Genomic DNA, 13,181 nt, shown 5'->3' on the forward strand with positions numbered 1-13,181 from the left:
ATATTATTATTATTACCCCAAGATCTAATGGAGTCAAAGACTCATCTGGGAGGATCATATGATCAAGTGTGGCACAGAAAGCTACTTAGCAAACCACCAATGTTGTGTCTGCTGCACTTTGCAGTTAGATGACTAGCTTCTTCTCTGAATGATCACTACATTTCATTGTAAGGGCTTTTTCTTATTCTTATTCTTCTATCATCATTAGCATCAATTTATTGATATGTACCCTTCAAGGGGGTATTCATGCTACTATGACAGCATTACATGAATAAGTTTCATTATTAATAATCTCCTATCAATAGTTTTCTTCCAAATTAGTCTATTACTTGTCAGCACTCCAATATCGTTGTATCTAACATTTTGTTCTTCTAAGGTACTGCTTACTGAATCAATCCATCCAGAACCTTGGTCTTCCTGTGGGTATATTTCCTGCCATCGTGCCATCAAACACCTGTTTTTGCTAACCTTTCCTCTACCATTCCATTTAAGTGACCATACCACCTTAGATTATCCCTGCTCACACATTCTAATGCCAACAATGTCAAGTTCCTTCCTAATGTCTTCATTATTAACATGATTCTGCCACTGATGCCATCTGTTCACTACCCTAATCTTTCTCACAACTCTCATATATGTGGTCTCTAATGTCTGATCAAGCTTTATTTCTAACCCAACTCTCAGATCCATAACTTAAAACTGATTTGAACACAGCCTTCAGTACTGCTAGTTTAGTGTTTTGGCTAATTTCTCTCTTATTCCATATAAATTTCTTCTACTACCAATGCTAGAGTAACTCAGTCCTTGGCACTTTCATCCATCTCTTCTTTACCTGTGATGTGCACTGATGATAGCACGCACGCGCGCACACACACACACACACACTTCTTCATTTCACAAACCTTGTAGTAAACACTCATTTGAAGCTTCAAGATCTTCCAAAACTAATACCTTAAAACCCTGCTATTATTCATGGGCAAGAATAACCTTTGTAAACTTCAATGTTTCAATGAAGTTGTACAAATTGTATAAACTGATACTATAAATCTGCCCAATCTTTGAATACTGTTCAGACTGGAATGGTGCTTGTGGCTGTCTTGAAGATGGTAATTCTATTTAACTGATGATCTCCCTCCTTTTCACAGACATTTCATTTCTGTTCTATGTCTCTTCTATTTTCACAATGATCCAGTGAAGTAGTCATGATCATTCCCTCATTTTCTGCAAAGAATGTAAAAACATGAGCTCATCCATTTACTGTCCACTTTCAAAAAAACCAAACTTCTATATATCTTTCATTTCAAATATCTCAAATTTATTTTTTTTACTTTTTTTTTTTTTTTTTTTTTTTTTTTTTACAGGGCTACATCACTGCAAGGACTATCAACGTTCAGCTATTTAAGAAATAAATCAAATTCCTACTTTCACCTCTTATCCACATAGAATACTAATGTGATTACAATCTTTCACATATGGGTATATATATATATAAGATCTCTTCTGTTGTTGTTGTGACATACACCTCTAAGCTTTCCTGGCATAAACACATCATAATCATAGCTGATTCAGCCTCCAAAGAACTTGGGGTACTTTTTTTTTAGGGTTATAAACCTAAAATCTCCCAAGAATGTTTGGTGCAATTCAGAAGTGAACAATTGCAGATATTTTATTTTTGCTTTATGTCTCTTCTATAGTTATCTTCATGGGCAATGTTCTCTGAATCTGTCACTATTAAGGACTGTATGAACGTGAGCAACTACTGGTCAATATCCATTTATTTTCCATCTCATGTACGGGTGCAACATAAAAAATCCATCCTTGTTCTGTGGAACAGCCTCCTTGTCTTCTCCAGACACATTATTTATTCAAGAAACATCAACAGACTTACTTTCTCCCTAACTTCTTGCCCACACAAGGCAACTCATGCTACAGATTTTGCAGCTTTTCGTTGTTATCATCATCAGACCTCCACGAAATCAAGACGCATTGTGAAATCATACACAGCTCATCAAACCATGCTTTAAATGCAGTGACTATCTGTGTGCTCTCATCATGCAAAATATCTACTTTTCACTCCCCTGCTCACACCTTTCTTATACAGCTTCCAGGAATGACCTCCTGTTTCCCCACAATCTTCTCCACACCATCTAGGAAAACCTCTTCTACACCACGTTAATCTGGTAATAACCCTTACCAACTTATATGTCTCAATCATATCCCTTCCCAGATCCTTCTCCTATCTGCTAGATTCTGCAAATTGCATTTTCTCTGCCAAACTCAACATTCCAGTGACAAGAAATCATCGTGGTCAATCACCTTAGGACCTTTTCAATATCTCTTCATCCTTTTGAAAATCAGGTGATCACAATTTGTGCACAGTAATTCATATGGGGTCTGATCAAAGTCTTATGCAATAGAACAATAACCTCCTTACTTCTATTCAAGTAACATCAAGAGACTGCTTCTTTCTCTCTGACTTCTTACATATGAGTATCTCTGCATCATTGCCAGAATCCATTATGTTGTCTTAACAATTTTAACAGTTCATCCCCTCTAAATTTGATGTGCTTACCCATCATCACTCCAAATCTCTTTATTTACTCCAATTCCCTCCAATTTAATCCCACCAACTGTATACTCTGCATCCAGTCTTTGCTTCATGAATTTTGAAACCTTACTCCTTGCAACACTGAACTGTCTATCTCTTCAAATCCTCTTGTAAAGTCCCATTATCTTCTATTCTTCATGATTATTCTGAGCTGTGAATCATCTGTAAATAACTGTTTCCCCCCCCCCCCCCGTTCATATCTTTCCCAATATCATTAACAGACAAGCTAAACAGTAATAAACCCTTGAAGCACACCACTGGTGATTTTTCTCTTCCCTGGATATTGGCTCCCATCACAAATCGATGTTTCTGTTTCAATGTAATTACCAACTTGTCACATGGGATATGCATACCACTGTGTATGCATCTCCTCTGTCCAACACACTTGTCACCTTATAATATACTAAAACATGATCCTCCTTTTCATGTGTGGATTTGATAATATATATATATATATATATATAAAATATATTAATGTGCAGAATTAGACTAAACAAATTTATGTTCACAGCACACAAGTCAAAAACAGCTCTATATTCAACTAACGATAATTATTTGTATTAATGATGATAAATAGTCTCAATTCATATAAAAAAATGCAATTATGAAAGGCATTTTTATATGACTACCTTACTTGTTAGACCAAACTCTCCTACTGTCACACAATCGACAGAAATAATCCTTTTTTGTTACAAATATAACTAAATATTGATGCAAGAACTGTACTGCCATATCAGTGTTGGACAATTTCAACTTTCTATTCCTCTTTCACACCCACACACACACACACAAAAAAAAAAAAAAAAAAAAAAAAAAAAAAAAAAAAAAAATATTACATTCCTGGTGCTTGGTTGGCCAAGCAGATACCATATATGGATGTTTGTAAAAAAGTCATTAGGTAGACGATTGTCACTGCACAGCTCAATGGAGAAGTGAAGCGGCTTGAAAACTGCCATGCCTAGTTTTAGATGCAAGGCTTGTGAATTCCCACGTGGTATTAAATGTGCAGCAAGTTTCTTTTGTTAGTGGAATTTCCATAAATAATTAAATCAACTGGAAATTAGAAATTATTGGTTAAAAATGCTAACTTTAACAGAAACATAGCTTACGGTAGAATGACATTCTGGTTGTGAATTTTCTCTAATGGTTCACAAAAGTATTTCTTGAAGAGTACTTTTTTGTAACACTTCAAAATATTTCTGAAAAGTAGTTTTGATGTGGATGCAATTCCCTAGCTAACTAGTAGAATTATAATAACTCCAAAAGATCATCTCTGAAGGGTTAAAAAGCCAGTATGAAAAATCATTATATCAAACAATAACTTTAATCACAGAACACAGAAATTTTAAAACAAATTAAGATCAAAATCATGTCACTCAGATTTTTTGGAACTTTTTATTTTTTTTTTTAAAGATGAAACTCTTAATACTTTGAAATGCATCTTATTTATGTTATGAAAATCTTTTTTTTTCCCTGATGGCATGCAAGTTTCTAGATATCAAATTCATAATCAATTAGAATTACGGTGGAGGGTTTTTTTTTTTTTTTTTATATAAAAAAAAAACCTCTTTGCACTGCACTATTAGCCTAATTTGTTTTGGTCAATATGTTATTTCCTCGCATGTTAGCCTAGTGGCTGTGCACTTCGCAACCATATGCCTGGGGAAGGAGTGTCCTAGGTTCGATCCCATCGGTGACGTGAGGAGATGAAGGATCTTCCTCAGCTATAGTCGAGTTAGCCAGTCTTGGGCGTGGACAATAGGATTTTTTCCTCAGTTTATCCTATTTCCGCAAACCGGTCTTGAGAACTCAACAATACAGACATAGTATACACCCAGGCGTAGGGCTGACCACCTTATCCTGTGAACGTTTAAGGTCCGATGATTAATAAACCCTTGACACTGCAATGCAAAAGAAGGTAAAAGGAAGATGAGATGAGCTGTTATTTCCTCTGGATGGCTGACTGGAAATAGTATGCCAACCAGGAAGTCTCATACCACCATCCATTGGGTGGTGGGGGGGGGGGAATTAAGCAGATTTGTGTGGGAATAAAAAAAAAAAAAAAAACTTAACTATTCAAAAAAGGTTTATAAGCATGTCCTTCAAATAAAGAATAAAAATATTGGGAGGAGGGGAAAGAATTGTATAATATAATGCTTTTACATGAAATTATCTTCACACATGCTTGCAATAAGCCAGGTCACCAAGCCATATACAATTCCAAGGTTTGGTAGCGACTGAAGAAATTTAAAAATTCCACCAGTAAATCTAGATGCAAACTTAATCTGTTAAAGGAAAATATCTTATGTGCATTCTTCACAAAGTGGCAGGTGCCAACCATAGAGAACTTACCATATTTACTAGAATATAACTTGTCCTCGCGTATATCTCGCACCCTTGATTCTAGTTTACGAAAAAAGAAATTAAAATTTCTTGTTCAAGGTATATGCAAAAAGTTTTGCATATACCTTGAACACGAAAAAAGTTTAAAACTTTGAAGAAATACAATGGTACCTTGGTTTGCAAGCATAATTCGTTCCGGAAACGTGCTTGTAATCCAAAGCACTCGTATATCAAAGCGAATTTCCCCATAAGAAATAATGGAAACTCAGATGATTCGTTCCAAAACTCAAAAATATTCATATAAAAATGATTAATACAAAATACATATACTTTCGTATACTATATATGTATACCTTTTTATATTTTTATTATTTAAATGTAATATACATAAAGTAATCGAATTTTTTAATTACATTACAATTGCATATTACAGTAATTGTATTGGGTAGGATGGCTTTCATTGTCACTAACGGAATCACTGCTATCTGTTGACTCTTTTTCTTTTTACGCGACTTTAACAAGGAACCTATCCAATGACACTTGCTTTTGCCTCCTTTTGAGGATTTACGGAAATATGACATTGCATTGTCGTTAAACAGATTCATCGCTCACACTGCCACAGCCTTACTCGGGTGGTGCTTTTCTACAAAATTTCCCATATTTTACACACCTCCCTAGACTTCTTATAAAATCTTGCGATGGCAGCCACTTGAATACCTTGTTTGTGCTTCCCAATGATTTCCTTCTTAACTTTCACCGTAATCATCTCGTTCTTCTCCTTCTTACCGCCTTCCTTTTCAACCCTTTTCTTCATTGGAGCCATTGTCGTAGTACAGTTAATAAAGAACAGTCATTACATTTGGACACAAAATAAAAAAATGCTTTACACACACGTGGTCACAACGCTAGCGCGAATGTTGACTATATGACTGAGGTATGCCGACTGAGACCGGGCATGCGAGACGATTACCCATAATCCCGAGCGGCTTGTGATCACGTGACGCTCAGCAGACAAAGCGTATAGGTAATACTGTACTCGTATTGCAAGACATTGCTCGTTTATCAAGTTAAAATTTATTAAAAAATTTTGCTCTTCTTGCAAAACACTCGCAAACCAAGTTCCTCGCAATCCAAGTTAACACTGTAGATAGTAAATTTTGTTATGGCAGTTTCAGATATTTTAGAATTCGGTTGAAGAGAAGCAGCATTTCAACTCAACAACTGTCAGCTCGCCTTTGTTGCTGAGTCATGCCATCTTTTGTTAAGACTGCACCAATAATATGCATGTCTTCATAGCTGCGCTATTTCTACCAACCTACCTTTGCTGTCCATTCCATTTCACAATCCTCTTTCACTTCTCATTAGTCATTCGTGAAGGACTGTTCATAACGTATCTCAAGTCTTGTAAATTAGTGGTAATTTTTGCCTGAAATATGGAGAAATGTTCAAGTTACAGTGTTGGTTTTAAACTCAAAGTTATGATAAACTCAAAGATCATATGATTCTGAAATGATAAAAGTACAAGCATTATTGCTTGTCCTTTTATCATGTTTGAATCACTTTTTATCAAGTTTGTTTTAATTTAATTACAGAAGCATTGTCGCTAAAGATTCAAATATATCACGTGATGAAGGTGAGTGGCCGATTGCGTAAATAACATTGATAATTAAAATTTAAATGTATTAATTTTATAAATAATGTGAGCAATTATAAATTATACTGAATACTGAGGATTTAATCATAAACGTCAATTTAGTTTTTTCCTGAAAAACTTTAGGAAATCCCTGCATATATCTCACAGCACGATTTTCTAACTTTAATTTTGGGGAAAAAAGTGCAAGTTATATTCAAGTAAATATGGTAATTATGAAATTGTATGAGAATAGAAGTTTGATATTATTTGAACTGTTTGGAAAAACTCTATGAGGAAAAAAAAAAACTGAAAACGAACATAGGGAGATATGTTTCTCTAGAAAAAGTGTAGGAGATATGTACTAACTCTAAAATAAATTTTTAAATGACTGGATTGCATCTACATCACAGAATATCATAGGCTAACAGGTTTATTCTTCAGACAGTCTATCCATTTTACAATGGGTTGTTTCTTTTACACTGTAAAACAGGTCTACCACCCATCTTACATCTTACAATGGGTAGCAGACCTGTAAGACCTGCAATATAAGATGGACTAAGTCTGCAACTTAAGTCCTTATGAAGGTCATGTGTCCTAAAAGGACATCCACATCTCTTCTAGCAGTAGGAACATCAAAAAAACCTGAATGGTCTTAGATGGCTTCATCTACTCATCATATAAATGTACACACTGCTTGAAAAAAGTCAACAGAGTGAAGAATAAGCAGTCATGGTGCACACCTTAACAAGATGTCTGACCTACTTTCAACTGCAATCATCCTATGCATACTTTCCACAAGTGCACAATAGCAATTTATGGGAATTTTGGACCATTGTTCCTGTAGGCTTCAAAAGGGTGGAGATTAGGGCTCTGTGGAGACCAGTCAAGTCTGTTCCCTTGACTAGGCTATAATTTAAATCTCACAACAGGGAAGATTCCACAGGAGTGGAAAGAATGTGTGGTAATTCCATAGCAGAGGGGGGGGGGGATTTCCTCTGACTTCTTTCTAAGCAATATAGACATATATATAATAAAATGCAACAAATAATACCTGGGCAGGACACGATGAAAATGTCTAATGGGCACCAAGAACTGCTTATCAGAAACCAGGTAAACCAATGGTATGATGAGATGATGAGATAACAAGATGTTATGGACATTTATAGTACACATGAACAAAATCAGCCAAACTAGCAGAAGCACTAAGAGGCACTTGTCAATGATGTATATATATGAAATGAACAAAAGTAGTTTTTTTTTAAAATGCATTTTAGTGTTTTATTATTATTTATTAATTCCATTTAAAGGACTAACTTTTGCTTTATCCAACTGCTGAATCCTGGTGTTTCTTTCTTTCTGTTTGGGAAGTTTAAATTTATTTGCATGGTACCTCCACAGATTCTCAAGCCTCATGTAGTCGCTTTATGCTACTCCATGCTTGACAAGCACATAACTCCACTCCATGCCTCATTTGTGTCTATGAACTGCATGCAATCTCTAACTAGTCTGCCTGATTTGCAAGAGGAGAAAAAAAAAAACAGTTTTCAAAAGGCAAAAACCCTATTACCTCTGAGAACTGATTTACTCTCCCATTGATAAAGCTTCCCCACAGGATGATGGGAAATCAAATCCAACTGTTTCCTACCAAAAAGGTGTAATCAGTGTCATTTTTATCAAATTTAGAAAAAAGTTAATTCCCATTTCTTTCTAAGCATCAATGGACACAGTAAATAATGCTAGTAAATCTATCTCTTAAATAAGAAATCAATTTTTAAATGACTAACTTAATGGAATACTTACTACAGAACTGAAAACAACAGATAGAAAAACCAGAAAATTTCTGCAAATAAATGCCTAACATGGAATTCAAACTATCAGCTTTTGCAGTAAACAGTGTCATTTCTAAAAATGTGCTACTGAGAGAGGTACTATAATAAGTTTCAATGATTATATTAATAATAATAAACACTCAAGCTACTTTCTTTGGGAGGGGGGAGGTGTAGAGAGAGAGAGCTCTTTTGGTCCTAACTTTTTAAATGAGTGGGAAGTCAGTCTCCATCCTTTGAGCCTTCACTGATAGTAAACTCAAAGTATCAATGAATTAAGCACTTAAATGTAGAGAAGACAACTGCCACCATCTTATGGCCCTAAACTCTAATACTCATGTTACTGTCTGCAATAGTGCAAGTTCTATGGTCAATTTTGAGATGAGAAGTTAAGGAGGAAAAATTCTGTTGGACTGTGTCAAAGCTCAAATAATTAGTAAATTGGCTAAAGAAAGGTTTACAAAAAAAAAAAAAAAAAAAATTCTTCTAGTTGGTGACTGGAATTGAACCTGCAACAGTCTTTCTCTTAGTAACAGTGTACTATGGCAAGTGTATGTTCACAGGGCTACACAGGTACCCAATTATAGTACAAGAATGTGAAATTAATAAATTCTAAATATATTATAAATGCTTTAGTAATTAAAGTTTAATGTCCTCTTCCTTCCAACCTCTAGTTTATTTAGCTAACAATGACACTTCCATCTGAAGGAAGCATAAAGTTATGTAGTACTGTTTATCAATCTTTCAGCTAGCAATAATCTCATAACTTCTGAATTATTAGTTATCATAATTTCTAACAAATAGCTAACAAAACCAAAACTAAAATTGCCAGTGCTAATGGGAATAGCTTTAAGTGAGGTAATGATCTGAAATGCTGAAAGAAACATACATCAGTAATGCAAGATGGCTCATATAGCACCCTTTGATTGGAAAAGACCTGGGTTTGATTTTTGTAGTGATGAGGGAAATCTTTATGTGAAATTTTTCAATTGAAGGCGAGTTAGCCGATCTCCTACAGACATAGCAGTTTTTTTTTCTTCCAGAAACTCTGGTTTTTCATCCCACTTACAGACAAATTTGCCTATAGAACACACACAATTTACAGACAAAAAATATTGTTGGTAATGATGGGCAGTACATGGCATTGATGGTAGTAATGTAATGTTAGGAAAATTAAGTAGTAGCAGAGAGGGTGAGATGTATTTAGTGAAGTAGAGTAAATCCGCTACAAGTCTGCAAGATTCTCTGACTAAATTGAACAGCTGTTGTAATAGATATGGTATGAAGGTCAGCAATAAAAAGACAAAGACAATGAAAATAGGCAGAATCATTGAAAATGTCAACTGTGTTGTGAATGGAGAACCTGTGGAACAAGTAAAACATTTCAGCTATTTAGGCACAATTTTTAGTGAAGATGGTAAATTAAATATAGAAATAGACAACAGAATCAGCAAAGCTGGTATGGTGGGAAGTCAATTGAATAAATTCATATGGAATAAGAGAGAAATTAGTCGGAACACTAAATTAGCTGTATACAAGACAGTGTTCAAACCAGTTTTAACTTATGGATCCGAGAGCTGGGTCAGAAGTAAAACACTTGACCAAAGACTAGAGACCACAGATATGAGAGTCCTGAGAAAGATTATAGGCGTGAACAGATGGCATCAATGGCAGTATCATATTAAAAACGAGGATATTAGGAAAGAACTTGGCATTGTCAGCATCCAGGAATGCGTTAGCAGAGCTAATCTCAGGTGGTATGGTCACTTAAACAGAATGGGCGAGGAAAGATTAGCAAAACAAGTGTTCTCTGCCAGGTTGGCAGAGCAAAACGACCCAGAGGAAGACCAAGATATAGGTGGATTGATACGGTACAAAGTGCCTTAGACGACAGAAATATAAGATCTGATAATGTTGGAGTGATGACAAGTAACAGGCTGATTTGGAGGAAAATTGTAGATAGGAAATTAATAATGATGTAATTTTTTTTTTCATGTAGTACTATCATATCCTGTACACCCCTTGAGGGTACATGGCAGGAATTTAATGATGATGATGATGATGAGTAAATTGCCCTCAGGTGATGAGTCCTTGCACTCCTTGGAGGAGGTAATAATAATAATAATATAAAGTGGGGCATTATCTGGAATGTATTATTTCATATGAAAAAATACAATCTGGGACAACTGGTCATTATACTTAAAGAATAAATTTGTATTTAATGAAAAATTGATGGAAGAATGGAGGATCAATCTGAGGGCTATATGACTGAATCACAATGGGACATTATTCTACTACAAAATTTACAGTCCCCTTTACGTTTTCTTGGATGTAATGTGCAATGGCAATTTCAACAGTAAAATAAGCAAGCATAATAGTTTTTTTCTCTTCTTCTGAAATATCAATGCCAAGAATGAAATAAATCACAAGAAAAGTATTTTGAAATTCACTTACAAAAAGTGAAAGCATAGTATGCATAACAGTAGCATTATTCTTTCTTCAAAAATGTATACCTACACACATAATTCTCCTTCATCACAGTACTGAAATTTTGTTACTTATGAATATCATCTTTACTGATCATACAAAACGCTTACAAAAATTACACCTCTTCAAAAAAAAAAAAAAAAAAAAATCAGACGTTGTGCATTCTGTTTTGCGTTTATGTTACTAATGCATGATCATTAGCCTCAAAAAAAAGCTTCTAAAATCCTTAGTGCAGTTTTTCCGTCACGCTGTTTACAATCAAGGGCAAAGAAGATTTCACAAAATGCTTAGTGTATGTTTTTCAAGGTACACTGAACTGGATATTGGGCCACGCCGGAAACAAGTCGCCATAAAAGTCAAAGTGAGTGGTAGAATTACGGGTTCGCTTGATAGAAAACGAAATTTGAAAATTTGTTGATATAGAAAACAGAAAATCTTAAATGACGCATAACATCAATAGCATACCTAAATAAAATGTACTCGAAGACGTAATCGCTAATCCCCGATATTACAAGTGGTAATATATATACTCGTACATATGCTCTACTAATCTGTATATTGGCTAGTAACATTTAATGTCGCAAAAAAATAAATAGATAAAACCAACTATGAATACACAATAAGTAATTCAGTGAAGCTTCACACATACTAATTCATTTCGTGTTTAAGTGCCTAATTAGACGCACTTGGCAAATCAAATGTCATCCTATCTTATATCTGATAACGATCAACTCAATTTCAATATCTGCTAAAACTCAACTTTTTTATATTGAACACTGCCACATCCCAGAGCACCCAACAGGGCGGGGTGTTGCGATTGGGTATATCGCTTAATTTTAATTTCAAGTAAATATATAGCAATGTATAAGGAATGTTTTTATCTAATTTATCGTACAACGAATTATTTCATTTCCATGCGGACAGCAACTGACGTCATAAAAAAATCGCGCAGGAGGAGAACGTAGTCTATTCAACCAACAACTTGTCGCCATTTTGTGCAGCGTTTGCTTCCACGGCGGCACTAGTTTGTCAATTTTGGCGCTCAAATTTTAAAAAACGTAATCGCTCAACGGCAACTGTGAAATATGTGGTTCAACGAATACACAATTACCAATATATCGATATCACAACACAACCTGCATAAAAAAAAAAAAAAATCGCATTCTGTTTTTACCGATCTTACATTACCGGTATCAATGTGTGGTATGATTTACAGAAGGCAAAGCAAAGGTTACCGGTCAACAAGCTGCTACATTAGAACTAGCGGTAACGTGTGGTGCGCAGCATGCTGGATGATACTCTGGATAAACTGTATTTATTACAGTATTGTCAGTGAAATAAATGTCATTGACTCCTTTTAGTAAAATATTAAATATCATATTATGGATGAAGCGCCTATTTACTTACCCTTGTTGGCGCTTTTCTCCCACAAAAATATGTGGATAAAAATCTTCCACACTCCCCTCCTCTTCCAAATAAAGAGTAAGGAATACAACGTGATTGGTTCACTACGGGGCTATAAGAGTTATATCAGGGGCGTTGTACAAAAACTTATAAATAAAAGAAAGCACGTTTCTCTTGTTTCTTACTGCAAAGATAATAACATTCTTCACGCTATAGTAAATAATGAGAATCACATTACATCGTCAACGACAGTTTTCCAGCCCTCGTTACAGAACTTTATATTAACGCGCAAGAAGACTATATCTCATTTTGAAGAACGTAATGGAGTACCATTTGCGATAGTAAGGATGGCACAGATAGTCAATTTTGTATCCTAAATTTCTTAAAGATATTGCTAATGAATAGGTAAGAAAGAACAATTATTCCTCAAAAGTAGTTGGTTTCACTGAATTAACAATAACATTTAATAAAGGCGTGAACTAAGAACGACACGATCCAAACGGCTTACCGACATAGCATCTCACGTACTGATACCGACAAACCTGTCAGCATCACAGTATTAGTGTTAATGCTGTAAATAAGTACTGAATTTCGGGAAGATTGGTTTGGAAGTTGACATCAAAAGTTCGATGTCAATATATTATTGTTTACTAGGCATTATTACGGATTTATTAAAGTAAACGAAGTTTATAATTATTGCTAGTATATTTAACAAAACATTTTAGACATTCAATTTTTTAACTTCATGCTCTCTCTCTCTCCCTACACAGTAGAGGTTACTCTAAATCCTTTCAAAAAAAAAATGTAAAGGACAAAAACCTGTTGAAACAAAAATAAAAAAGGAAAAGAACTATGGCATAGTACAAAACATCACACTATA

General features: G+C 34.8%; 1 protein-coding gene across 7 annotated transcripts in view; it reads right to left on the reverse strand.

The window, feature by feature from the left end:
* The window catches only part of LOC150094194 (heterogeneous nuclear ribonucleoprotein R-like), a 398,929-nt gene extending 385,992 nt beyond the window's left edge, over positions 1–12,937 (reverse strand). For 4 of the 7 annotated variants that reach the window (XM_090412076.1, XM_090412072.1, XM_090412075.1 and 1 more), the window contains exon 1: positions 12,305–12,799. Coding sequence is in view for 3 of the 7 variants with exons in the window: in XM_090412070.1 (XP_090268196.1) it covers positions 12,810–12,853 (44 nt within the window). In the remaining 4 variants the exon portion in view is untranslated. The other 3 variants (XM_090412071.1, XM_090412070.1, XM_090412068.1) reach the window with 3 other exon arrangements.
* Positions 12,938–13,181: the final 244 nt, after the last annotated feature.

The sequence above is a fragment of the Typopeltis vanoorti genome, chromosome 22 (genome assembly GCF_054136105.1).
Source record: "Typopeltis vanoorti isolate ZY-2024b chromosome 22, IOZ_Tvanoo_1.0, whole genome shotgun sequence".
In the NCBI taxonomy this organism is placed as follows: Eukaryota; Metazoa; Arthropoda; class Arachnida; order Uropygi; family Thelyphonidae; genus Typopeltis; species Typopeltis vanoorti.